General features: G+C 41.5%; 1 protein-coding gene across 3 annotated transcripts in view; it reads right to left on the bottom strand.

Moving 5' to 3' along the window:
* Positions 1 to 20,414, bottom strand: part of LOC124069728 (cadherin-24) — a 133,229-nt gene that overhangs the window by 82,288 nt on the left and 30,527 nt on the right. For all 3 annotated transcript variants that reach the window (XM_046409132.1, XM_046409133.1, XM_046409134.1), the window contains exon 3: positions 4,217 to 6,038. In XM_046409132.1, coding sequence (XP_046265088.1) covers positions 4,217 to 5,752 — 1,536 coding nt within the window. In that variant the 5' untranslated portion in view covers positions 5,753 to 6,038. The remainder of the gene's footprint in view (positions 1 to 4,216; positions 6,039 to 20,414) is intronic.

Below are 20,414 nucleotides of genomic sequence, written 5' to 3'. Positions count from 1 at the left end.
CACATCTTTAGAGCATTTAATCCATTTTAGTATCCTGGTTTACAACATAATGATTCCAATTCACATAGGCCGAAAAGCAAAATAATTCAAACTTTAAAGACAGTGGTATCATATGAATCTTGAGTAATCATGAGTAAAATTTGCTTTCTGTTTCTTTCGTTCTTTTCTTTTTTGGTAAAATGATTTCCTTTTGTTGGGGAAAACATGACTCACAGCACACATTGGTGCTCCAGCATCACCACTCTCTCTGTTTGATTAGCTGCATTTAGATACGGATTGTAATGCAGGGCCAGACAAAATCATTTTGCGCCTCACAGAGCCTGTTGTTTTTATTTTTTGATACAAAGTTCAAGTTTGATTTATTCAGCAGATTTTAATTGCGTTATGGAATTAATTTACAAAACTGATTTAGATTTCTTTTTTTTTTTTTTAAATTGCCATAACGAATTTCACTCCAGGTTTTTTGAGTGTCCTGCCCCCATTGGGGCCCTGGATAGTCAAGCCCATGTATATCATCTAACAATTATTGTCTTATATATAAAATCAGTAGATTACTATTACAGATGTTTATAAATGTAAGCATTATTCAGTGTAGAAGAGGTAAAAGTGGAGCCAAACTAGTAACTACAACTGAGAAATAAATATGAAATAAAAGGTACAATACTTCCCTCTGAAATGTAGTGAATTAGAGGTATGAATCAGCATGAAATAGAAATCATTAAATAAAAAAAAAATGCACTTGAGTAAATGTTCTAAGTTACATTGTCCCATTAGCTTGTAGCTATTGATGGGGCTTTGCTAAGGTGAGCATTAGAGAAAAGCCTAATGCGCATACACACTTACACAGTCTCAAACACCAGCACTTAACTTCCTGATAGCCTCCTTCTCATTCTTGCATCACACCACACCTCTCCACCAGTGCTTTTGCAATATCATATATGTGTGCACGTTACACCCAGAGGTGCTGCACAGAAGCACAGAAGTTATCAATAACAGAACAGTCAGTAACCGTTTTATATATTTATCTTTAGAAGCCCTCGGGCTGGAGGAATCTTTTAAAAGCATTTTGCAGAGCATTTTCAGCAATGAATGTTGCTGAATGATTCAACATAATCAGAAAGTTAAATATCTGTTATTCAGGGAATTGGCTGGTATATTTTGGTGAGTCACAATATGAAAGTATTTAATTACTTATTACATTCTTACCTGCATGTTTTATATTCATGTTGTACTGTACTGTGGGTGTTGTGTGTGGGAAAGACAATAATGTTAATTGTGTACTACAGACATATTTCACCATGAATTATGTATGTTTATGCTGATGTTAATGATATGCTAATGGTAATTACAGCCTAGGTCCATTTCCTGTTGCACTAGAGAATTACATATGCATCTTCATCGACCTGCCAGATAGCTCATAACTTCAGTGGTAATAAAGGCAAAACAGGGCAAGATGGAAATGTTGGAATTTCCTCACAGAGGAAGAAACCATTATATATGTCACATTTTCTCCCCACATGAGGTGTTAGGGAGTTTGCATTTCAAGAGGAAAGTGAGGATGGAAGAAAAGCTAATCAGAAAGTGGTGTTTTTTTTTCTTAATCCCAGCTCTGCTGAGGCGCCTTTTCTCCTCAAGAAAAATCTGTGTTTCTTTCAGACTGGCTCTGCAATCACTTGAAACCCCATTACAGACCATGTGACAGCATCAATTAAATTCACAATTATCATGGGGCAGAGACACTCCAGCGTGAGAAAATATAGTAACACAACATCATCTGCAAGTGCGCGCGTGACTGTGAATATGTGCATGTATGTGTTTATGTGTGTAGGTCTGTGTGTGTGTGTGTCTTAGAGAGAGATACAGAGAGTGTTGATAGAGAGCAGAAAACTGAGTCAGACAATTCGCTGCTCAAAATGTTTCATACCCTTTTTGGAAACCTGAAAGACTCTCCAAAAATAAGATGCCACAGTAAACCAAAACTCAGACACTTTAAAGACATTGCAAGGGTCACTCAGACGACAGCGAAAGGACAGATGGTGACTCATAGGTTGCTTCTTTAGTTTTAATGGCAAATAGGCTATTTTTTATAGCACTTTCTAAAAATTTGATATTGGACAAAGTACTTACAAATATCTATGCAAAATTACACTGGGTGCTGTCACTGTGTCCATAAAGGTGGCCCTTAATTCATTATCAGTTTAGCTGCAGCGACTTTGTCTCCCATTGACATCATAGATTAGAGTCTTGGCTCTTGTTTCCAGCTTTAGTAGAGGTTTATCCAGTCCAAACTGTTCAACATCACACAGAAAAACAGTATGAATCAGTGTTAGAGGGTGGACTTCTAAAGAGAGCCCACAATTAAATACAAAATCACACCATTAAATGTACATGGTTTGTGTGTCTAAAGGTGTGGACACACACAGCGTGGCCAACTGAAGGAGAGACACGTGTTATGAGTCACAGGCAAGAGTGTTTGCAACTGATTGAGCCTTTGGTGTTGGATTTGGCATGTGGAGCTGTTCTGGACTGTACAGTGAATTTCTTCACACTCTCCATCACAGCTCTCTCCATTAAAGCACAATCAGGTCCCAGAAAGGGAAAAAAACAAGGCAGTGTGTCCGCATTGATCTCTCTACCTATAGTGCTGGCCGACACTGGAGCAGAGCTGGAGATTAAAAATTCATAAGCGTATTTAGATCTATAAGAGCATTATTCATGTGTGCTGTCACTGTCTAATACAGCAGGGCACTAATCATAAGCATCTCTAGCTCAGCACACACACAGTCACAATAGTGTTCTGGGTATATTCCAAGTGTCAGCACTATCATATGGGCATGTGTGTGTCCTGGCGTTGTTCCCTGCTTGAGTGCTATACAATGTGCTGGCATAAATACCTGCTTGACACAGCAGATTGGCACTAATGGCTTTACACACAGTGCCATCTGTAAGTTAGACCGTTAGCTCTTGCATCTTCTCCATGGCCATTATGGGTGCTTGATAGCATTTCCGTAAGACTGTCATCAGTCATAGTGCAAAGGCAAGAACAGCCAAATTAAGTGTTGGCTAATCATTGGTGTACTTAGGGAGGCTGTTCATGAAGGCTACAGGGTCCTGCCGATCTCTGTGCACCTGGATATTAAACTCTTAAAACACAAAGCAATTTGTGCTATTCAATGTCCCCACTGAGCTGAAGCTCTTGACCACCAACTCAACTTCAAGCACTCGCACATACGCACACCAACTTCTAACTCTGTGTGGCTTCCAACAGCCTGCAGCAGGCACACAGGGATCATTACTATTCATTTGCTCAGCAAACTGGCCACACAGGCTTATAAATTAGCTCATCTACCGCAGCTGGGTACTGAGACAGTTGGCGCATGTTGAAGGCTGAGAGCACAACCATTACAGCGCAGGGCTCCGAGACACCTTCTGTCCGGTCCACGTGACCTCCTCCACGCTCATCTGCTCACTCTGTCAAAGAAGGGGGAAGTGTGCATCGGGCACTGTGGGTGGGTGGGGGGTATTGGAAGGGTCAGACATGCCCAGTCAATGATTCTAATAAATTACAGAGCAGAGCAATGGGACTACCGCCCTGTGTGTGTTGGGCTGAGAGAGAACGCTGCAATAATTCCTGTCAAACCAAGTGTAAATCAGTCTGAATGAAATAGCATTAGCAGGACCTCTGACCATGAGGGAGGAGAGCAGACAGCGCTGACCTACAGGGAAATGAGAACTCAGACTACTCTTGCTTTCTGCCTTGGGGTGAGGATCAATGGTGGAAGGAAAAAGTAAAGCTATTAATTCTTCTGGATATGTCAATTCCCATTGGTGGGGGGGATTGGTAGTGATCATGACTAGCCCCTTGGGTATATGGGATCTGGGGCTTTTGTTGCGCCTCAATACACCATTGATTCATTAAAGCTTTTACGGCTACCTGGAAGGCACCACATCGCACTGGAGCAATGTAAATCAATTCCAATTGCAGGTTTATAGCAATGCACAAAAAAACTTGGAGCGTGACTCTGGGGTTAAATTATGCTAATCACTTCTTGTGTAAGATGTGTGGGCTACCTGAGAGGACCCGAGGTTAAATAACCCATGTAAGAGATTTGTAACAGTGTCTTAAATATTCATAAAACATTCATAAATTAGTTCACAGCCCCTGATGATTGATGAATGATGATGAATGATGAATGAAGTTTTTCTTTTCACTTACCCGTCCAATAAGCACAGGTTCAGGCCCAGCATATTCTTCAATCACAAAGAACTGGTTCCAGATCCAGCTCCTCCTGCTGCGAGAGCGTGACCCCTTTCTTTCCATTCTGTCACGCACCTCCTCTTCCACCTCTGACTCTGCTTCTTCAAACACAAGGCCCTTCCCATTTTCTGGATCAACATCTTCCGTCCCAGTATCTTTTGTATCATGGCTCCATTCGGGAGCCGGGTGAAGCCTCAGGATATGACTGTTGTTGTCAAGTTTGTGGTCTTCATCTGCAGGGTACCGAGTTGTGCTGAGTTCTGTTTGAGCAGTGTGAACTGACTCTGTTAATGGGTCTCTATGGGAATCTGCTGCACTGCTCCCCGGTCTTACTCCCAGGGGTTGCATTGTCAGCATAGACGGTGGAGAATCATTTGTTTCTGAGGGTACATGCAGCGGGAAATGTTTTGTTGATGTAAATGGCGGTTCCGTTTGGCTGGTTATTACTTCTTTCTCGGGGCTGAAACTGACCTCGCTGCGAGGTGTTGACAGTAAACGGATGAAGTGTTTGGTCCTGCTATCACCACTATCTGAGCTCTCCATTCCCAAGTTGCCCTGCCCTTTACTTAAAGATGGGTTGACTTCACTTAGCTGATTAATACGAGTGTTGTCATCCTTGTCTTGATTAAGATCTGGGGTGGTGACTGGGCTTACATAAGGTAATGCGGTCTGATTATCAAATTCAATGTGAAACTGAGTGACAGCTATATCTGGTCTCTGCACTTTCTGAGCCTCTAACTGTCTGTGATTAACGTCAATCAAATCTCTCTTCCTGCTCCGGCTGCCCTTGCTCGAAAAGCTTAGGCTAGGAACACTCTGCATTTGGGAATTGACAATCCTGACTAGGTTCTCTTTTGACAGCAACTTCAGAACCCCATAGCTGCCAGTGAGGTTCAGCTTTCGGTTTGAATCTATGCTAAATCCTTTTCCTGGCACACCTGTAGTATGGACACTCAAATCAGGTCTGCTCCTAGATCTAGAGCCTGGTTTAGTCCTGGTTCGGTTGGTGTGTAAATCTGGCTTGTGATGGATTGTGAATATTTTCTCAGACTTTCCTGTTTTGGTAGAAGCCTCATTCTTGGTGCTGTTCTTAACTCTCCTCACATCCTGGTTTACCTCCTTGTTATTGGCTAACATGTGCAGAGTCACTTCTTTTTTGCTGACAGAGTCAACCTCACGTTTGGGCTTGAAAGCTTTCCTCTCATTGTTAGCTACTAATGAACCTGCATGATTCTGCAATATTTTGGAATAAGTAAAAGTTCCAGTGTCACCCGCCTGCTCATAACTAATCAGGTTTCTAAGAGTCACCACAGGCATTGTATTTGCATCCACGCTTGCATCCCACTGGTCCGCAGCTTTGCTCTCCCCTTGCTTCACCATGTGCGATCCGCCCACTCCTCTCCTATGGGCAATTTTACTGGCCGAGGCATGGCCTCCGACAAGCCCCTCCCACAGGCACAGGGAAACCAATAGGAGAAGATTTCTTGTAATCATTTTGTCTTCTGGTGAGATGTACTAATTTGAGCAAGGTTTGCTGTGAGGCAGGCCTTGTTTTCCGGTTGTCTTCATTCTGTTTTCCCTTTTTTCATGCCCCTCCTGTCACTCTCCCGTCCTATGCCCTTCACGCTGAGCTGGAGGGCAGGTGTCAGTCACTCTTTCTTCCTTTTTTTTTCACACTGCCTAGTATCTACCTCTATCTCACCAAGCGCCTCTCTGCTGGTTTTTTTCCCACTCCTCTTGCAAAGAGTCTCATTCAGTTTCCCACGAAGGGTTGAACACCCTGAGAGAAAAGATAAAGATAATTAAGTTAAAACTTCAATCATTGCACTGCGTTAATTAAAAGTGGAGCTGCATAGACAGGTAAGGGGATTCACAGACAAGCAGGAAGAACAGACCTTTTAACAGATCAGCAATCACATTTTCACAAGCACAGAGGGCTTTTTAGGCACACACATTTATATCTTTATAATGACCCAAGTGTTTTTTTTTTTTCTCACATCTATTAGATAGACGGGGACAAAGCTATCATCATACTATTCTACATGGAAAAGATAGGATAACACTGTTAGCAAGTGCTCAGGGCATTTAGTAATGGGAATGACTGTCAAAGATTTCTGACTGCAGTGAAGAAAGGGACCAGCTACAATATGAAACTAGCTTCATATCACTTTGATGCGTGATTAATTAGTTGAATTAATATTGTGCTTTGATCAGTCAGTTAGAATGTCAATACAGATGCAAGCCGAAGATGCAGATGCACTTTGTTGTACTGAGCGCCTTGAGTGCTATGAAATGCTCCTCAGCTCTCATGCATTTGACTCAAGCTCTCAGCATGTCTCCCATGCACTCAAGCTTCAAATGGAAATCCTACGCCAAATCAAAATGTCAGATATCACTCAGTGTGCTTGTTTTAAGATAAGAGTGGGCACATATTACTAGTATTTCAGTACCATCAGCCCACACATCTGACAAGTCAATAATGTGTCTGATTGCGTTAACATGAAAACCATTTTATTATTAGTATATGCTCAAGAAAAAACATGTCTGTGTATGTGATCGAAACTCCAATTTAAAGGGGCACTCTAGTGATTTGTCCTCCACTTCCACAACATTGCATGACTCACAAGAGACAGATTTTTGACGAATAGTGGTCAAAATCAACCTAATATATCTTTTTTTTCTTGTTTTTTTTTTTGACACTGTCATGGGTCAATCGCCAAAAATTATGAATCCTGCATTTCCCACAATGTAATAGCATCTTTCATTTACATCATCAGATTTTACAAAGCTTAGGCTCACAGAAGGCATAACAGATCTGTTTCCACTGGTCCATTAGTATTCTTCATGGTGAGCAAGCTGTAGCTCATGTGCTTAAGGATATTTTCCTGTGGAAAAGCTAAATTCTGTAAAACTATTTTTAATGTCTGTACATTTTATGAAACTTGTGTGGTATGGGTTAAGTAGTGCCAGTTCCATCTTGTCCTGTGCAGCATGGTGTAGATTGCCTGGGTGTATGACAATTGCTCCACTGTGGCACAGACAGACCCTGTCAGCACATTCATTGGGGCATGACTGAAGTTGAGATGTTCCTCCTGGAATACTTTTCACCCTTTTCCTTTCTCTTATCTTCTCAACGTCCTCAGCTACCTCTGTCTCTCAGTATCTCTTTCCTTTAGCAAAAGCTTTTGATGAACAGTAAGGAGAAAAAAATGATTATCCACCCCTCCCCCTCATTCGTGTTCTCTTTTCCCACCTCTCCCACTCACCACCTGTCTCTTGCTCGGCCTCTCTATCTAACTAAATCTCCCTCTATCCCCTCCCTTTAACTCACTATTGTTTTAGTATCCTGTCCTCTCTGCTGCTCACTCCTATCCTCATTTCCTCTCCCTCATCTGTGTCAATCACATGTCTGTCACTGTGTCCCTCACCCTCTGTGCCCTCTGAGGCTTCAATCAATCAGGCAATCCCCTTCCTCGGCCTTGCTACATTGGAAGTGACAGGTGTCTCGCTGGCTACCATCTTGACGACAGGCTACAACACCATAACTGTGTGCATAAATCTTTTCATCAAATCGTAAACTGCAGCAAAGGGGGGGATATACTCAGTTGTTAAATTAGACTAGTGGCAAAATGCTGAACCGATTTTATAAAACAAGTTCTATGTAAACGTCTCTGAGGCCATTATAGGGAATGTGAGGCTGGGATAGGCTGTGTGTTATCTCGAATGTACAGCATGAGGATGCGATTGGGGTGAATTCAATGACAGAGCTCCTCTCTCTCCCAGAGGAACTTATCAGCTGGGAGTTTGATGGCCAGGCAATCATTGCCACAGGCACCTTGTTAACAAGCCTGGGGCAGGTGGCAGGATGCAGTGTAGAATATAAACATGGCACTGTTACATGCAGAACACAAATTTTATAACATCTTTGTGTGGGATATTTTGTCAATGTGAGGTTTTCTTTAAAGCACCAAAGTAGGAATAAAACTGCTTTTGTTCTTCAATTCGTTTATCTTTTACACTATTTTCAAGGCATGAATTCCACTCAGAACAAAGTTAAGGCACTTCTGTAGTGTATTGATCTGTGTCATAGCCTTTCACATTGTGCTGGGCACCTTTGGGGAGAGCTATTGTTATTCCATTACCCTGGGTGCCTCAGTCTGTACAGCAGTAAGTGAAGGTAATTGGGTGCTCTGGTTTGAAGCACAAGGGAGCTCATATTTCCTCATTAGCGCTTTATACAGTGTGATACGGCGAAATTGTTGTTTTCATCTTTGTGGAACCAGCAAGGATCAGAATGGTTATTTCACCTGTAGCCTTACATATGCTAGCATGATTTCTACTAGAGCAAATAAAGATAATAGGGTGATACAGTTTGTACCTCGAGGGAGCTCAAACTTCCTAATTAGAGTGTTAGAAAATGTATAGTTGAGGTATATTCTCTCAGAGTTTAAAACCATGTGATTGCAATGGTACTGTAATTCTCTGTAAGTTTCTACACCTACAGCAACATTTTCAGTGACCTGATTAATTGGGGCCATAATTATCTCAAATAATTTCTCCTTGCTGGTCCCATTCCACCTTAAATTCACATTCTCTTTCAGCCTGCTAGTATTGAAGGCAGATGCTCGCCATCGATTGCGAGCTGTCACCAACTTAACGAGATTGAAAATTTTAATTACGATTCACCTCCTTGCATGCTGTCTGTCTTCTTTTCTCTCGATAACCCTCCTGTTGAACAGGCAAACACAGAGAAAAAAGACACCACAGCAGCAGCACACCCACACACATCTTCTCCACTACAATGAACAAACACACGCTGTGTAACTTCAAGCCCTGTTGACAAAACATTCTCCAAAAAAAATTATTATTTGCGTATGTATATACAAAATAAAATGCCTGGATTCATAAAGCCACATTCATCCACCATCTCATAGTGTATGTCCCTGAAATTCATAAAGATATTCTCCTCTCAAGAAAAAATAAAGAAAACTCTGGGGACTGTCTCTCTGGACACACTAAAGTCAAAGAGAAGAAAGCTAGTACTCTCTCACACCAGGAGGGAAGAGAAAAAGCAGCCATCCCGAAAGAATTATGCATGGAGTAACAAAGGTGTGCTCCAAAAAGGAGACCAAGAAGGCGGAAAAGTAGCAAGGTTTGGTAGAATGGTTGAGGGTGTGTGAGCATGTACATGAGAAGAGGACGAGGAGGTGTAGAGGGTAGCAGAGCGGGAGGGGGGCCCGGGGCCTCCTTGGAAGATGACCGGGTAGTTTTAAGTGCAAAGCGCCGTAAAGCAGCTATGTCCTTGCCTTGAACCTTGGCAGATAAAAGCACCTGCCAGTGTGTGTGGAGGTGAAAAACAGCAGGAGCTTTCGTTTGTTAATGTATGAATATCTTCTTCACCTGTGTCCCTAGCCGTGTCTCCACCTCAGCTCTACTGATATACTGATAGCAAGTGCTTACTTCCCTTGGGAGAGTATAGAGCATCAGATAATTCCCCAGAGGCTGGGGGTTTGTAGAGGACGAGAGGAGAAACAACAGCAGGTAAACAATGTGGCAGCACAGAGTAAAAAAAACAGCATGATGACTTGTACAGCATGATTCAGTCCGCTTATGGGTGGCTGTTTGCCTATTGGTGAGATTAAGACTAAAAAGACTCAATGTAACAGAGCAGCGACAGGGGGCTTTGGATTTGCTTGGCTTTCAGCTAGATCAATGGGGTTACATCAAATGGCAAGAGTCAGATGCTTGTAGAACATCCAACAAGAACACTGCATTTCAAAATACAGCATGTGCGCTGAAGAACAAACGTGATATGTGATTTTTCAGTCAAACTCAGTTTTTAGACGGTTGGGTTCTCAGTGACTACTTGCAAGTTTGAAAACATTTACTAATTGAGGTTTTAACGTGAAATTGTGATTTAAATGTCTTGGCAAGAGTTGGCAGTGTTTGTGCAGTTTAGCATTATTGAGAAATGCTAAGCTAACATCAACCCACTTTGTAATTGTGCAATTTTTGTGAATGTATTTTAAAATCTTCCCAGTTTATATATTTCACATTGCATTGTATCAACCATATTCCATATACTCTAACTCACTCAAAACAGGTCACATATTAGCAAGCTAACAAGTTGTCCTTTTGTTACTGGGTGTAACTACATAGTCACTCTATGTAGAAAGTAGCCAGTGCTGCAACCAGTTTTAACTTAGGAATGGATACATTTCCACTGAGTAACCACTTAGAACCAGGATAAGTTTGAACTTCTAAAGAGCTGGTGCATCTGGCACCAGCTCCTGTGCTGCTGCTTAATCTTTGGCTACAGTATATAAACTGTGAAAGGTGCCATAAAGATCAAATAAATCTTGACAGGCGACAGTCCAGAGAATCACAATGCCAGGAGACGTGCCAGTAGGTCACAACAGGGACAACATTTGTGGCCCATATTTTACAGCCTTGGCAAGGGTTCAAGTAGTTCTCAATCTGATTTGTCTGGTCGTAAGGTAAAGTGCTGGCTAAGAGTGTGTGGATATACCAACAGTGACAGCACTGACCCACTGAATGCATTTTACTGCTAAAATGTGCTCATCATTCTGACCTTTGAAATTATAAATTATGCGCAAGTAGTACAGTGTATGCATTATTGCTAAAGATTCAGATATTCATACCGTGCTATTGATTTTCTGTACACAACGATAAATAATATATCTAATTAAAGAAACTAGAAACAAGTTAAATTAAGCAATAAAACTGGAAAAATGACCATAATACACATCCATAGATAATTTATGTATTCACAATCATTAAGAGTATTATAATGACAGAGTAAATTTAGATATACGCTGATCTGAGCCACGTCACCAGGAGATCCCCTGAAATTTGCAATATGGTATGGTAACGCTGAAATATTCTTGTGCCAACACTGAGATCGACATCCATCACTTTAATGCTTTAATACTTTTAAATTATGCTGGAGTTTGTGAGGAAAAGGGAAAGAAAGAAAAAATTTTGATGAGATGGTGGATGGAGAGCAATTGCAGTAACAATTCTTATTTCTGCCGGTAGAATACGAGGGTATTGAAACTTCATAAAAGCAAGATGAGGTGAGGTTACACTGAAGCCAAATTCTAAATCACAGAATGCTACACTGTTGTGCTGTTTTCTCACCTTGGCCATTGTTTTCTTGCTATTTGTCTGAGGGATGCCTGATTTCTCAAGGTGCCTGAAGATAGGATTGGATACCAATGATCTCTTTTTCCCAAACACAATTACGTTTATATGTTACTAAATTGTTTTCCTGATTACGTTGTGCTGACAAATGTAATTTAATGGAAGTAGCACATGAATCTACAGCACCAGAGTTGGAAGAATTTAGTCTGGCTAGATGGAGCCATAAAAAGTCCATGACTCGTTTATGGTTAGGTTTAGAAAATAAAAACACTTTGATTAAGGTTAAGACTGTAATTCCAGTTAAATGTAATTCTCTTGTGGTGTCATGTTTTTGAAGACATTTTATGTACAGTATTACACCAAGACCATGAGCTTAGAGCAAGGTCATGGTCTTGGCGTAATACCTAATTGTTTTGAGTGCCCACACATTAACAATAAAAAAGGTTTTGTAACACTGAATGTATTTGCTGTTGTAAATTTGTTGTACAAAAATATGACTTCTAGGAGACAGGGCTGCACATTTACTATCTGCATACCTCACTGCGAGGAACATATTGCATTATATGTAAGGCAACATAACGCCAGGAACTGCTGTGGCGCTAATGGTGTATTTAATGTGTATTGGTCACATTCACTTAATAAGGCCCAGAAACAGAATCTGGGTATCCCGTATTCCTCTGAACGGCTCATAAAAATCATACATTTTTTGAATTATCTTAATGACAATAACTAGCAACAACTTGATCATACCACACACTGTATGATTTTATCTGCAGGCATTAAGCACCAACTGGCATGCGTGGAATGGACTCAATTTGCCCGAACAGTCATGACGTGCAAATGTGTGCATATTGTGTGTCCCTGCCTTAAGTCATTATCTCAGCTTTGTTTCAGCTCCTACATTCACTGGAGCAGCTGAGAAACAGCAATTAAACTTGAGTCCAAATGACAAATTAAAAATATCAAAGAGAAGATGCTTGGTTTCAGCAGTGGAAAAAGACCTGTATTAGCATCCAAAAAAAGTGCCTTCCAGAAAACATCTTCTTATTAGATGTAATTATATCAATTGTGGATACAGCAAGTAGAAGCACATAGTTATGACTTATGAACACCAGTGTTGAGGCAAAATCTTGTAATCTTAAATGAAAAATAAAAAAGAGAAACAATGTTAAATCATGGTGGATGCTCCCGCTTCTGACTACATAATATGGCTACCAAAATTATTCTTATGTCACCGAACTAAAACACCAGTGACATCTCTCCACCTTTCCACCTTCAGGCCCCTCTGCTGTTTTTTCTGAGAAATTGAGGAGTTGATCAGCTACAATGATCTTCACGCACAAAGGTCAGGGGATATTTTTGTGCAGCTCATCTGGTTTGAGCCTGTGTCTTTCCAGGTAGGTGCTCGGAATGCGTTTTCTGAATAGTGAGTCATCAGCTGCCAAAGCAGTTACCGAAATTACACCTGATGCCTATCAAGCCTGTCTCTCTTCCTCTTCCACCTGACTGCGTGTGGAACATCAAAAAGCTATCTGATCCTTTCAGCACAATGGTTGACATTTCAGAAAAAGTCCTCGGGAATTGCAGATGTACTTCCCAAAGCTGTGGATCTGTGTGAACAGTATGTTTAACTGTGTGTCAAGATGTGTGCGAGGGAATGAGAAATGAAAATCATATACTTACAAGATTAAGATCTTTTTGCATAAGTAGCTCTGAATATGTTCACCTATCATCTCAGAGAGCCACAAAACATCAAAGTTCAAGTTGATTTAAGTCTAGTGTTGGAAAAAGAGGTGGTTTGCTGCACAGCACTTATAGATGTTTTGCCCGAGGTTTAATTGACGACGCTCCTCTTCACCTCTGCTGTTTACTTTTCAAGGGTGTTCCTTTCACTTGCACTGATGCTGGACAATAAGCTGGTTGAGAGGACAAGGGGAAGTGGTTGAGGGTCATTTCAGACATGAATAAACACTACACTCCCAAGGTTGTCTGTGATAATAAGTGATGCATAGCCAGGGAGAAGATGGCATGTTTTAGAATGGCACCAAGGGTATTGGCCAAGAATGAGAGTGAATAATGACAGTCAATATTCTATCTTAATCTGTGCCATTCTCTTTTCAATTTACGTTTAAGGATCTTTTTCATGTTCATCAACCATCCAGGGAGGCAGCAAGTGAGAATAGGAGACTTACTTTTAATGGCTGACTGAATCAATAAACTTCTGCTGTGCACCAAAAAACTTTCTCCGAATGTGTTTTCCGCAGGTGTTCAGGGTTGTGGTTTCTACTGCTACTCCCTGTTGAGGCTAAATACAAAAAAATAGGTGATATATTTTGAGGATGAATATATGTTTGTTCAGTTTGTGGTAGCACCTAAAAGGTTGTGTTTTGGCTTTTAGAATTAACGGTATCATCTAAATGTGGTAACATTTTGGTGTATTTCTGCATATATTTAGCGTATGCTTTAAATGACAGCCAATTCAACAAATATTCAGAGAGTGCACCTCCCATTTCTTCTTTTGAACTAGAGCTGACTGAAATGCATTACACCACAGCCCTGCTTTCTATTTCACAACATACAGCACAGCAGTATCCCCAAGCCTGGGAGTTGGCACCACACAACGATGAATTTTAGAGGAAAATTTTTCAAATGCAATTTTCAAAGCTGAAAAAAATGACTGAATTACTCACAACTCAAAGGCATGAAGCCTAAGATAAGGAGTCCCAAATAGAAGGTGATTAGTTTTAAGGACCCACTATCCAGAAAGGTTGGGATACGCCAATATATTAGATTCATTCAAATAATTCATTCATTAAATTATAATTTTCTCTTATGTCTCCTGTTTCCCACTTTAGGACCCATGAAGCCTCCGGCCCGGTCTTTCCAGACCTACTGCTTTACTAAATAATCCAAAATAGAACACAGTGCTATCTGTTCAACACTGTCTAGTGAGTTTTGTCAGAACTATCTATCTTTTGATGTTGTTGTGTCCTGCTGTCTTATCGTAGCCTGCTGCATTCGTGCATCTGCTGCGCTGGTAGAATATTGTGTGAACACGTGGGAATGGAAGCCTGCACTGTCACAGCTTTTAATCCCCCTCGTCGAAGTCACTAAGACCCAGTCTGATTAGCATCCCTCCCCCCCTTCATATGACTTTCATGCTCCCTAGGTCTCCTGCTTCTGCACCATATCTGACAGTATATTTTTGTAATTCTAATGACGTAGCCCCAATCTCCAATTCATTTCGCCTTTGTCTCTCTCTATTTGGGTCAGTTTGTTGTTTTGTTTATTTTCCAGCGGCTCAGGGAGACAGAGCAGATTGCAGCATGTTTAAGTCACTGTCTCTGGCAGGTTATAGCGCAGGGCCACCTTGGGTGAGGATTGGATAAAGGATGTTGAAATTAAAACTGAGTGCTTTGTGCAGCAAGATGTTGTGCAACATCCAGTGAAGCATCAGCAGTGCAGCAGCTGTTTCCTTTTCAGCAGTGCAGTCCTCAGCAGGAACGACAGCCTCTGCTATGTGGGCAAGAAGCCCTTTTTTTACTTTCCAACAATATTTGAAGGAAAGTTGTTTTTATTGGGACCTTCTTCCATGCTAGTTCAAACAACTACAACAGGGCTGTGGGTGTATGTTGAGAGAAGATTTCCAAGCTGCATTTGCCCGTCTCAGTGGTGTGTTGCAGGGCGATGTAGGAGATCAAAGTATCAGAGCATGTTATATTTTCAGGATGATTTTTTTCTGCAGGGTGTATTCATGCTGTGTAATGTTTGGGATGTTCTGGCACATCTCCAGCACTGGGACTATAAATTCTGTTTAAGACAGATCAACACATAGACATGTACTACAAGACGCACACAAGAAAGAAATAACCTTGTACCAATCCTAGCAGCAAAAAGAAATAGAGTTGTGAGTCCGTTGTCGCCTTCCAAGGTCACCTCCTTCTCAGTGTAGGTGCAGTAATGATCCCACCTCCAGCGTGAGGGCACTGAGGTGGGAGCTAAGGTTGCCAACCTGCCTCCTAGTAATCCCCTTTTCCCTGCATCGGGGATGGCGATAGGATCCATCAGACAGCGAAAACTGCAGGGGGAGAATCCCCTCCACCCTCCTCCGCCCTCTGCCTTTGTCTCTAATATGGAGCAGGGATAGCAGGGGCCGCTGTGTTTAGAAAAGCCCTGTGTTTCTCCCATAAAAACCACATCTATGGCCGTGGAGAAGCTTACACTGTAATCCTGCATGACGGATTGAGTCTGCCACTGCAGCACTCTGCCTCTCTTTTTCCCTCTCTTTCTTTCTCATTTCTTACAAAAACTTCTGTGGCAGAAGTCGTATGCTAGAATGTGTGAACACATACACACGACATAATGTGTGTGTGTGTGTGTGTGTGTGCAGGAGCATATATACATCCACATATGCTACTTTTCCATGGCTTGACTTGGCTCGAGGCATCAGCCCAGCATGCCAGGGATTTGCACCCCAATACAACAGCAATACCAGCTTGAAGGTGTGTCTTTAACTGATGATGTGCAGGTCTTGAGTCAGTGATGTTTAAAAACAGCATCTGCTTGCGCCATTTAATATTGCACTGGCAGCAATTGTTGGCAGGCACCATTATGGATTTTAGGGGAACTATTACGATTTTCATTTACTTATGTATTTTTGGATTATTTTTGAGACTTTTTAGCTTTTATTCTGGTGAAAATCAACACGGCATGGTTTCACGGCATGGTTTGAGTCTGTGTGGCCAAAACTGGATGTGGAAAAGCCCAAATACTGCATACATGCTGCTTTTTGCATTCATTACACCACTGCTTTCCCCTTAAAAAGAATGTAAGGCGGTCTATGTGTGTGAAATTTTGCAGTCAAGAGAGTGAATAAATAGATGTCAGTGTCAGGGTATGGAAAATAAGTTTCCCTTTTTGCAAGTGAAAGAACAGAACGTAAAAGATATCGTCGCACAGACTTGCACAGTACAAGAGAATGAATCCCAATGGGAAGTCTCGGTGAAAGCGAGTGCTGGAGAGGTATACAGATGACCTGGATTTTGTACCTGCGCTCCCATGGCATGGATTACGGCACACTGGTAGACATGGCCTCTAATATAAAGGACATTTATATGCTCATGCGTCACTTGTGAGAGGACCCCTCTGAGCCTGAGTTGCTCCCCTCCTTATCTATCCATCCTCTTGTCACTCCAGCTCTGTTTATTTGTTTATTTCCTCCTTCCGTTCACATTCTGTATGTTTTTTGTTTTTATTTTTTACCTTTCACTCAGTTTCATAATCCAACCCCTACTCTGTCTCTCTCTGGGTATTAGGCATTCAAAGATCTTTCTGTGGCATGTGGTAGAAGTTATCACCCCATCTCTCTCCCTCCCTCACTCTATCTCTCTAATCTTCCTTAATCTTCCAGCCCAGAGTGAAGTGAGAATTAGTTTCTCACTCTCCCTCATCAATCTCGTGCACCTCCCTTTTTCTGCCTCGCTCTACCTCCTTTATTCTCCTCATCTCTCTGTCTCTCTCTCTCTCTCGCTCTCCTCTGGATCATCCTCACCAGCTGCTTTCTTAATCCTCCTTCTTGCTCAGTTTGTCTCCCCTCTTCTGCCACGTCTTTCTTCTCTTTCTGTTTCATGTCATCAACAAAACTGCAGAGGTCATTTCCACTTTTGCCTCATGTGTCTCTCCCCTTCGCCTTCTCTTCATTTCCACCACTAAATCTTAGACTTTTCTCTCTCTTCAAAAAGCTTTTGGCACTTTCGCGTTCGACCCAGCCTGTTAACCCTGAGCTGTGTCCTTACCTGCTCATTGTCCATTGCGAGCACAAACTCTGAAGCAAAGCCCGTCCAACACAACAATGGAAGAAGTCAGGAAGTAGAAAAACACACATTTTTGAATATGTCCCAGTTTTGAAAAGCAGATTTTCATTTTTAACCTTTACAGCTTTTGCGTTTTGATGAGTTTTGCTGATTGCACTTGATTGTACTCAAATTCCTCTCTCTAGTGCAGAAAGCTCTTATCACAACTACCAGCAGAGGCAACAGTACACTGTTGGCAGGCAACAGCTCCACAGAGAAGAATTAATAAACTGCAAAGTTAAAGGCCAGAAGTGGAAACTGTCCCCTTCTGCTCATCACCTCACAAATAGAAAAATACATCTTTTCACCACAGCTTCTCTGGTTTAGTGTGGCACATCCAAATCGCGTTTTGATTAGATAAACATTATGTACAATTTTGTGCTCTAATTTTCCCAAATGTAAGAGGGTCCATGTCAGAGCCGTGTGTGGGGGGGGAACACTCATTTGTCCAATGTGCACCTAATGTTATTTTCAACTTCAAACCCCCAGTGGAACATTTTACTTAAAAGCTCACACTGAGCCCAGGAGAAACGCAACAACAAATGTAATGCATGAGCAACCACCAGTGTAATTAGGTGCGCTTTTGAAAATCTAAATATGTTGCCTTTTTCTCCAAGTTGTTGTGCCAATAAAAGTCATTTGTGACTCTAAAAACACTCCTCCACTTAATTAGTGAAACGCTGCCTTGGCCACCAGTGTTACAGAGGGAAAATAACGTCCTTGTGCATTAAATGTTCCTCATGGATTGGGTCTGCAGTGCATACAATCTCAATTGTGCATGTTTTTTGACTTTTAGCTCTTACTAATAACTACAGTGTTACAGTGGACAAGAATAAAGGCCGTATTCACCAAGCTAAGCCTACAGGGATGGCTCATTCACTAAGTTTCAAAGTAGCACTACACTGTTTTCACATTGAATCACACTTTGATTGGACTCATGTAAAGAAGTCAGTGTGCCACTTGGGAGTACACCCATTTGCATTTTAGCCTCCCAGTGGAAAGAGAGGGACAAATGAATATTAATTCCACTATTTCTCATTATCAGGGTGGCATAATCATGATGAATGCTATCCTGCATCAAGTGAGCCTTCAGGATCGAAAAAAAAAACAAAAAAACAAAAAGCAGTAGACCAGGCTGGAAATACTAGAAGAAATTAATCCAAGCAGACAAAAGAAAGCAAGGCTAGAGATAAACTGCTTTTCAGTCCTGACCTTAGCAATAAGAGTGCCATTGAAATAACATTAACTGCTGAATTTTGTGTAGCTGTAATTTTATTTTGAACAAGGTCTTCAGTCATAAAAGCTGCTCTGTGAGGCTATACTTAGCAGTTAACACCATGTTCACTGTCTTATTTTAGTGGGCAAGCACTCTAATTAGCACTACTCCATAGCAGAGCCAGGACTGAGAGTTATCTGTTCTTTAACTGAGGTGTTGCACAATCCTTAATTTTGATTTGATGATGGCATTAGATGAGAAGTCAGAGGATCACAAAGTTAATATAGTTCATCATCATTCGAGGTTTTTAATTTACTTTTATTTTCATTTTTGCTTTTCATTTTTTGGTAAATACATCCAATATTTGTTGAGACATTTCACTAAAAACCAAAAGGGTCAATGTGGAACTGTGCTGCTGCCTTGCTAAAACACAACATGTCCATAGAGGTTACAAATATTAAACCTCCTTTTGCAGTTTCTTACATAAATTAATAATTTTAGTGCCATATTCCGAACTCCTTACAATAAAAGCATATGTTCCTCTACTTCAGATAAATATTCCAAATCCTGTTTATGTTATAAATTGTCCCCTGGGATGTTAATACTTGATGCAGAACTAGCTGCTAGCCAGTCTGCACTGTAAAGAAGATGCTTAACGTTGAGGAGCAACCTTGGGCAAAGCCAAGGAATGCATGAGAGCGGGAGACGCGGAGAGTCAGATAAAAGCAACAAAAGGCATTAATGCAGGGAGCAAGGGATGGTAGGATGGAGTGAAAAATAAAGATTAGTGAGAGTGGGATAAACAGATAAGGAGAGCATGCATGTGATGAGAAGCAACAAACTTATGAAGATATGGGGATGAAGGGAGAGATCGGCATTTGGTAATCCCAGCTCCTCCTCTTTCCTGCCCTTTTCAGGGGGGAAAAGTGAGAAACAGGAGGAAATGAGATGTGTTAAGGAGAGAGGAAGATGGATGAGAGATGAGAATCACACTGAGCTAAAATGGATAAGGACTGATTACTGCATAGATGAGTGCTGGGTCAGGTTGTTGCCTTAATCAGGAGTGGATTTGCCGGCTGCAAGGCATGTATTAATACAGTACAGCTTGAGGAGCTGGGTTAAGCTGTGGAGAGTTTGTGCTGCTGAAGCAAGAAGGGAGATGGTTGCTAGTCATTAGCATGCATGCAACAAAGCATGAGAAATCATATTAATCGCAACAAATGCTAATGACAGTGATTGGCATAATCACAGCAACACGGGTGGAAGGGGTGAGACAGCAGGAGGTCAGCCATCTCTCTAGTTATTATTCTTTCATGTCATTCCACCCCTGCTGACGTGGCTCCTCGAAAAATAACAGCACTTTGTCTCACATTCCACTGCTGCTGATGGAAGTTACTCCACAAGCCCATTAATCCTGATGTTTGGCAAATATTGTGTTCTTCTATTCTAATTTAAACAACTTTGTCATCAGTTTTTGAAGTCAAAATTGACGGCATCATGAACCAGCACCAAATCATCCCACGTCACTGCTGCATCCCAGCTGGTGCTGTTTTTCAGTATCCGTCATTTATGTTAAGACCCGACTGCAAACAGGCTTTTCTATGTGGTGTGTGTGTGTGTAGGTGTGAACCATGTGCACGAGTGCTAACAGCTACCGCAATAACAAATGGACTGCCGGTTGGATTCCCAGCGGTATGGTGGGGCTATATCCACAATCAAGGCAATTAACCTGTGTACGTCTGCTGGGATCTCCAGCTGTGGGGGAAACTGACTTTAACACTATAACCTACCAAAGTCTAGCTGGTAGAGGGCATCTGTTCAACAAATCAGCAAAGCTACAGTATGTAATCACGTTTCACACCATGCTAATCACTTCAGCCTAATTTATCACTGCTATGAAAACAATCTTATGCGCTATTAAGAA

This window comes from Scatophagus argus, chromosome 13 (genome assembly GCF_020382885.2).
Source record: "Scatophagus argus isolate fScaArg1 chromosome 13, fScaArg1.pri, whole genome shotgun sequence".
NCBI classification, from domain to species: domain Eukaryota; kingdom Metazoa; phylum Chordata; class Actinopteri; family Scatophagidae; genus Scatophagus; species Scatophagus argus.
This window is presented reverse-complemented; position numbering and strand designations above follow the sequence as displayed.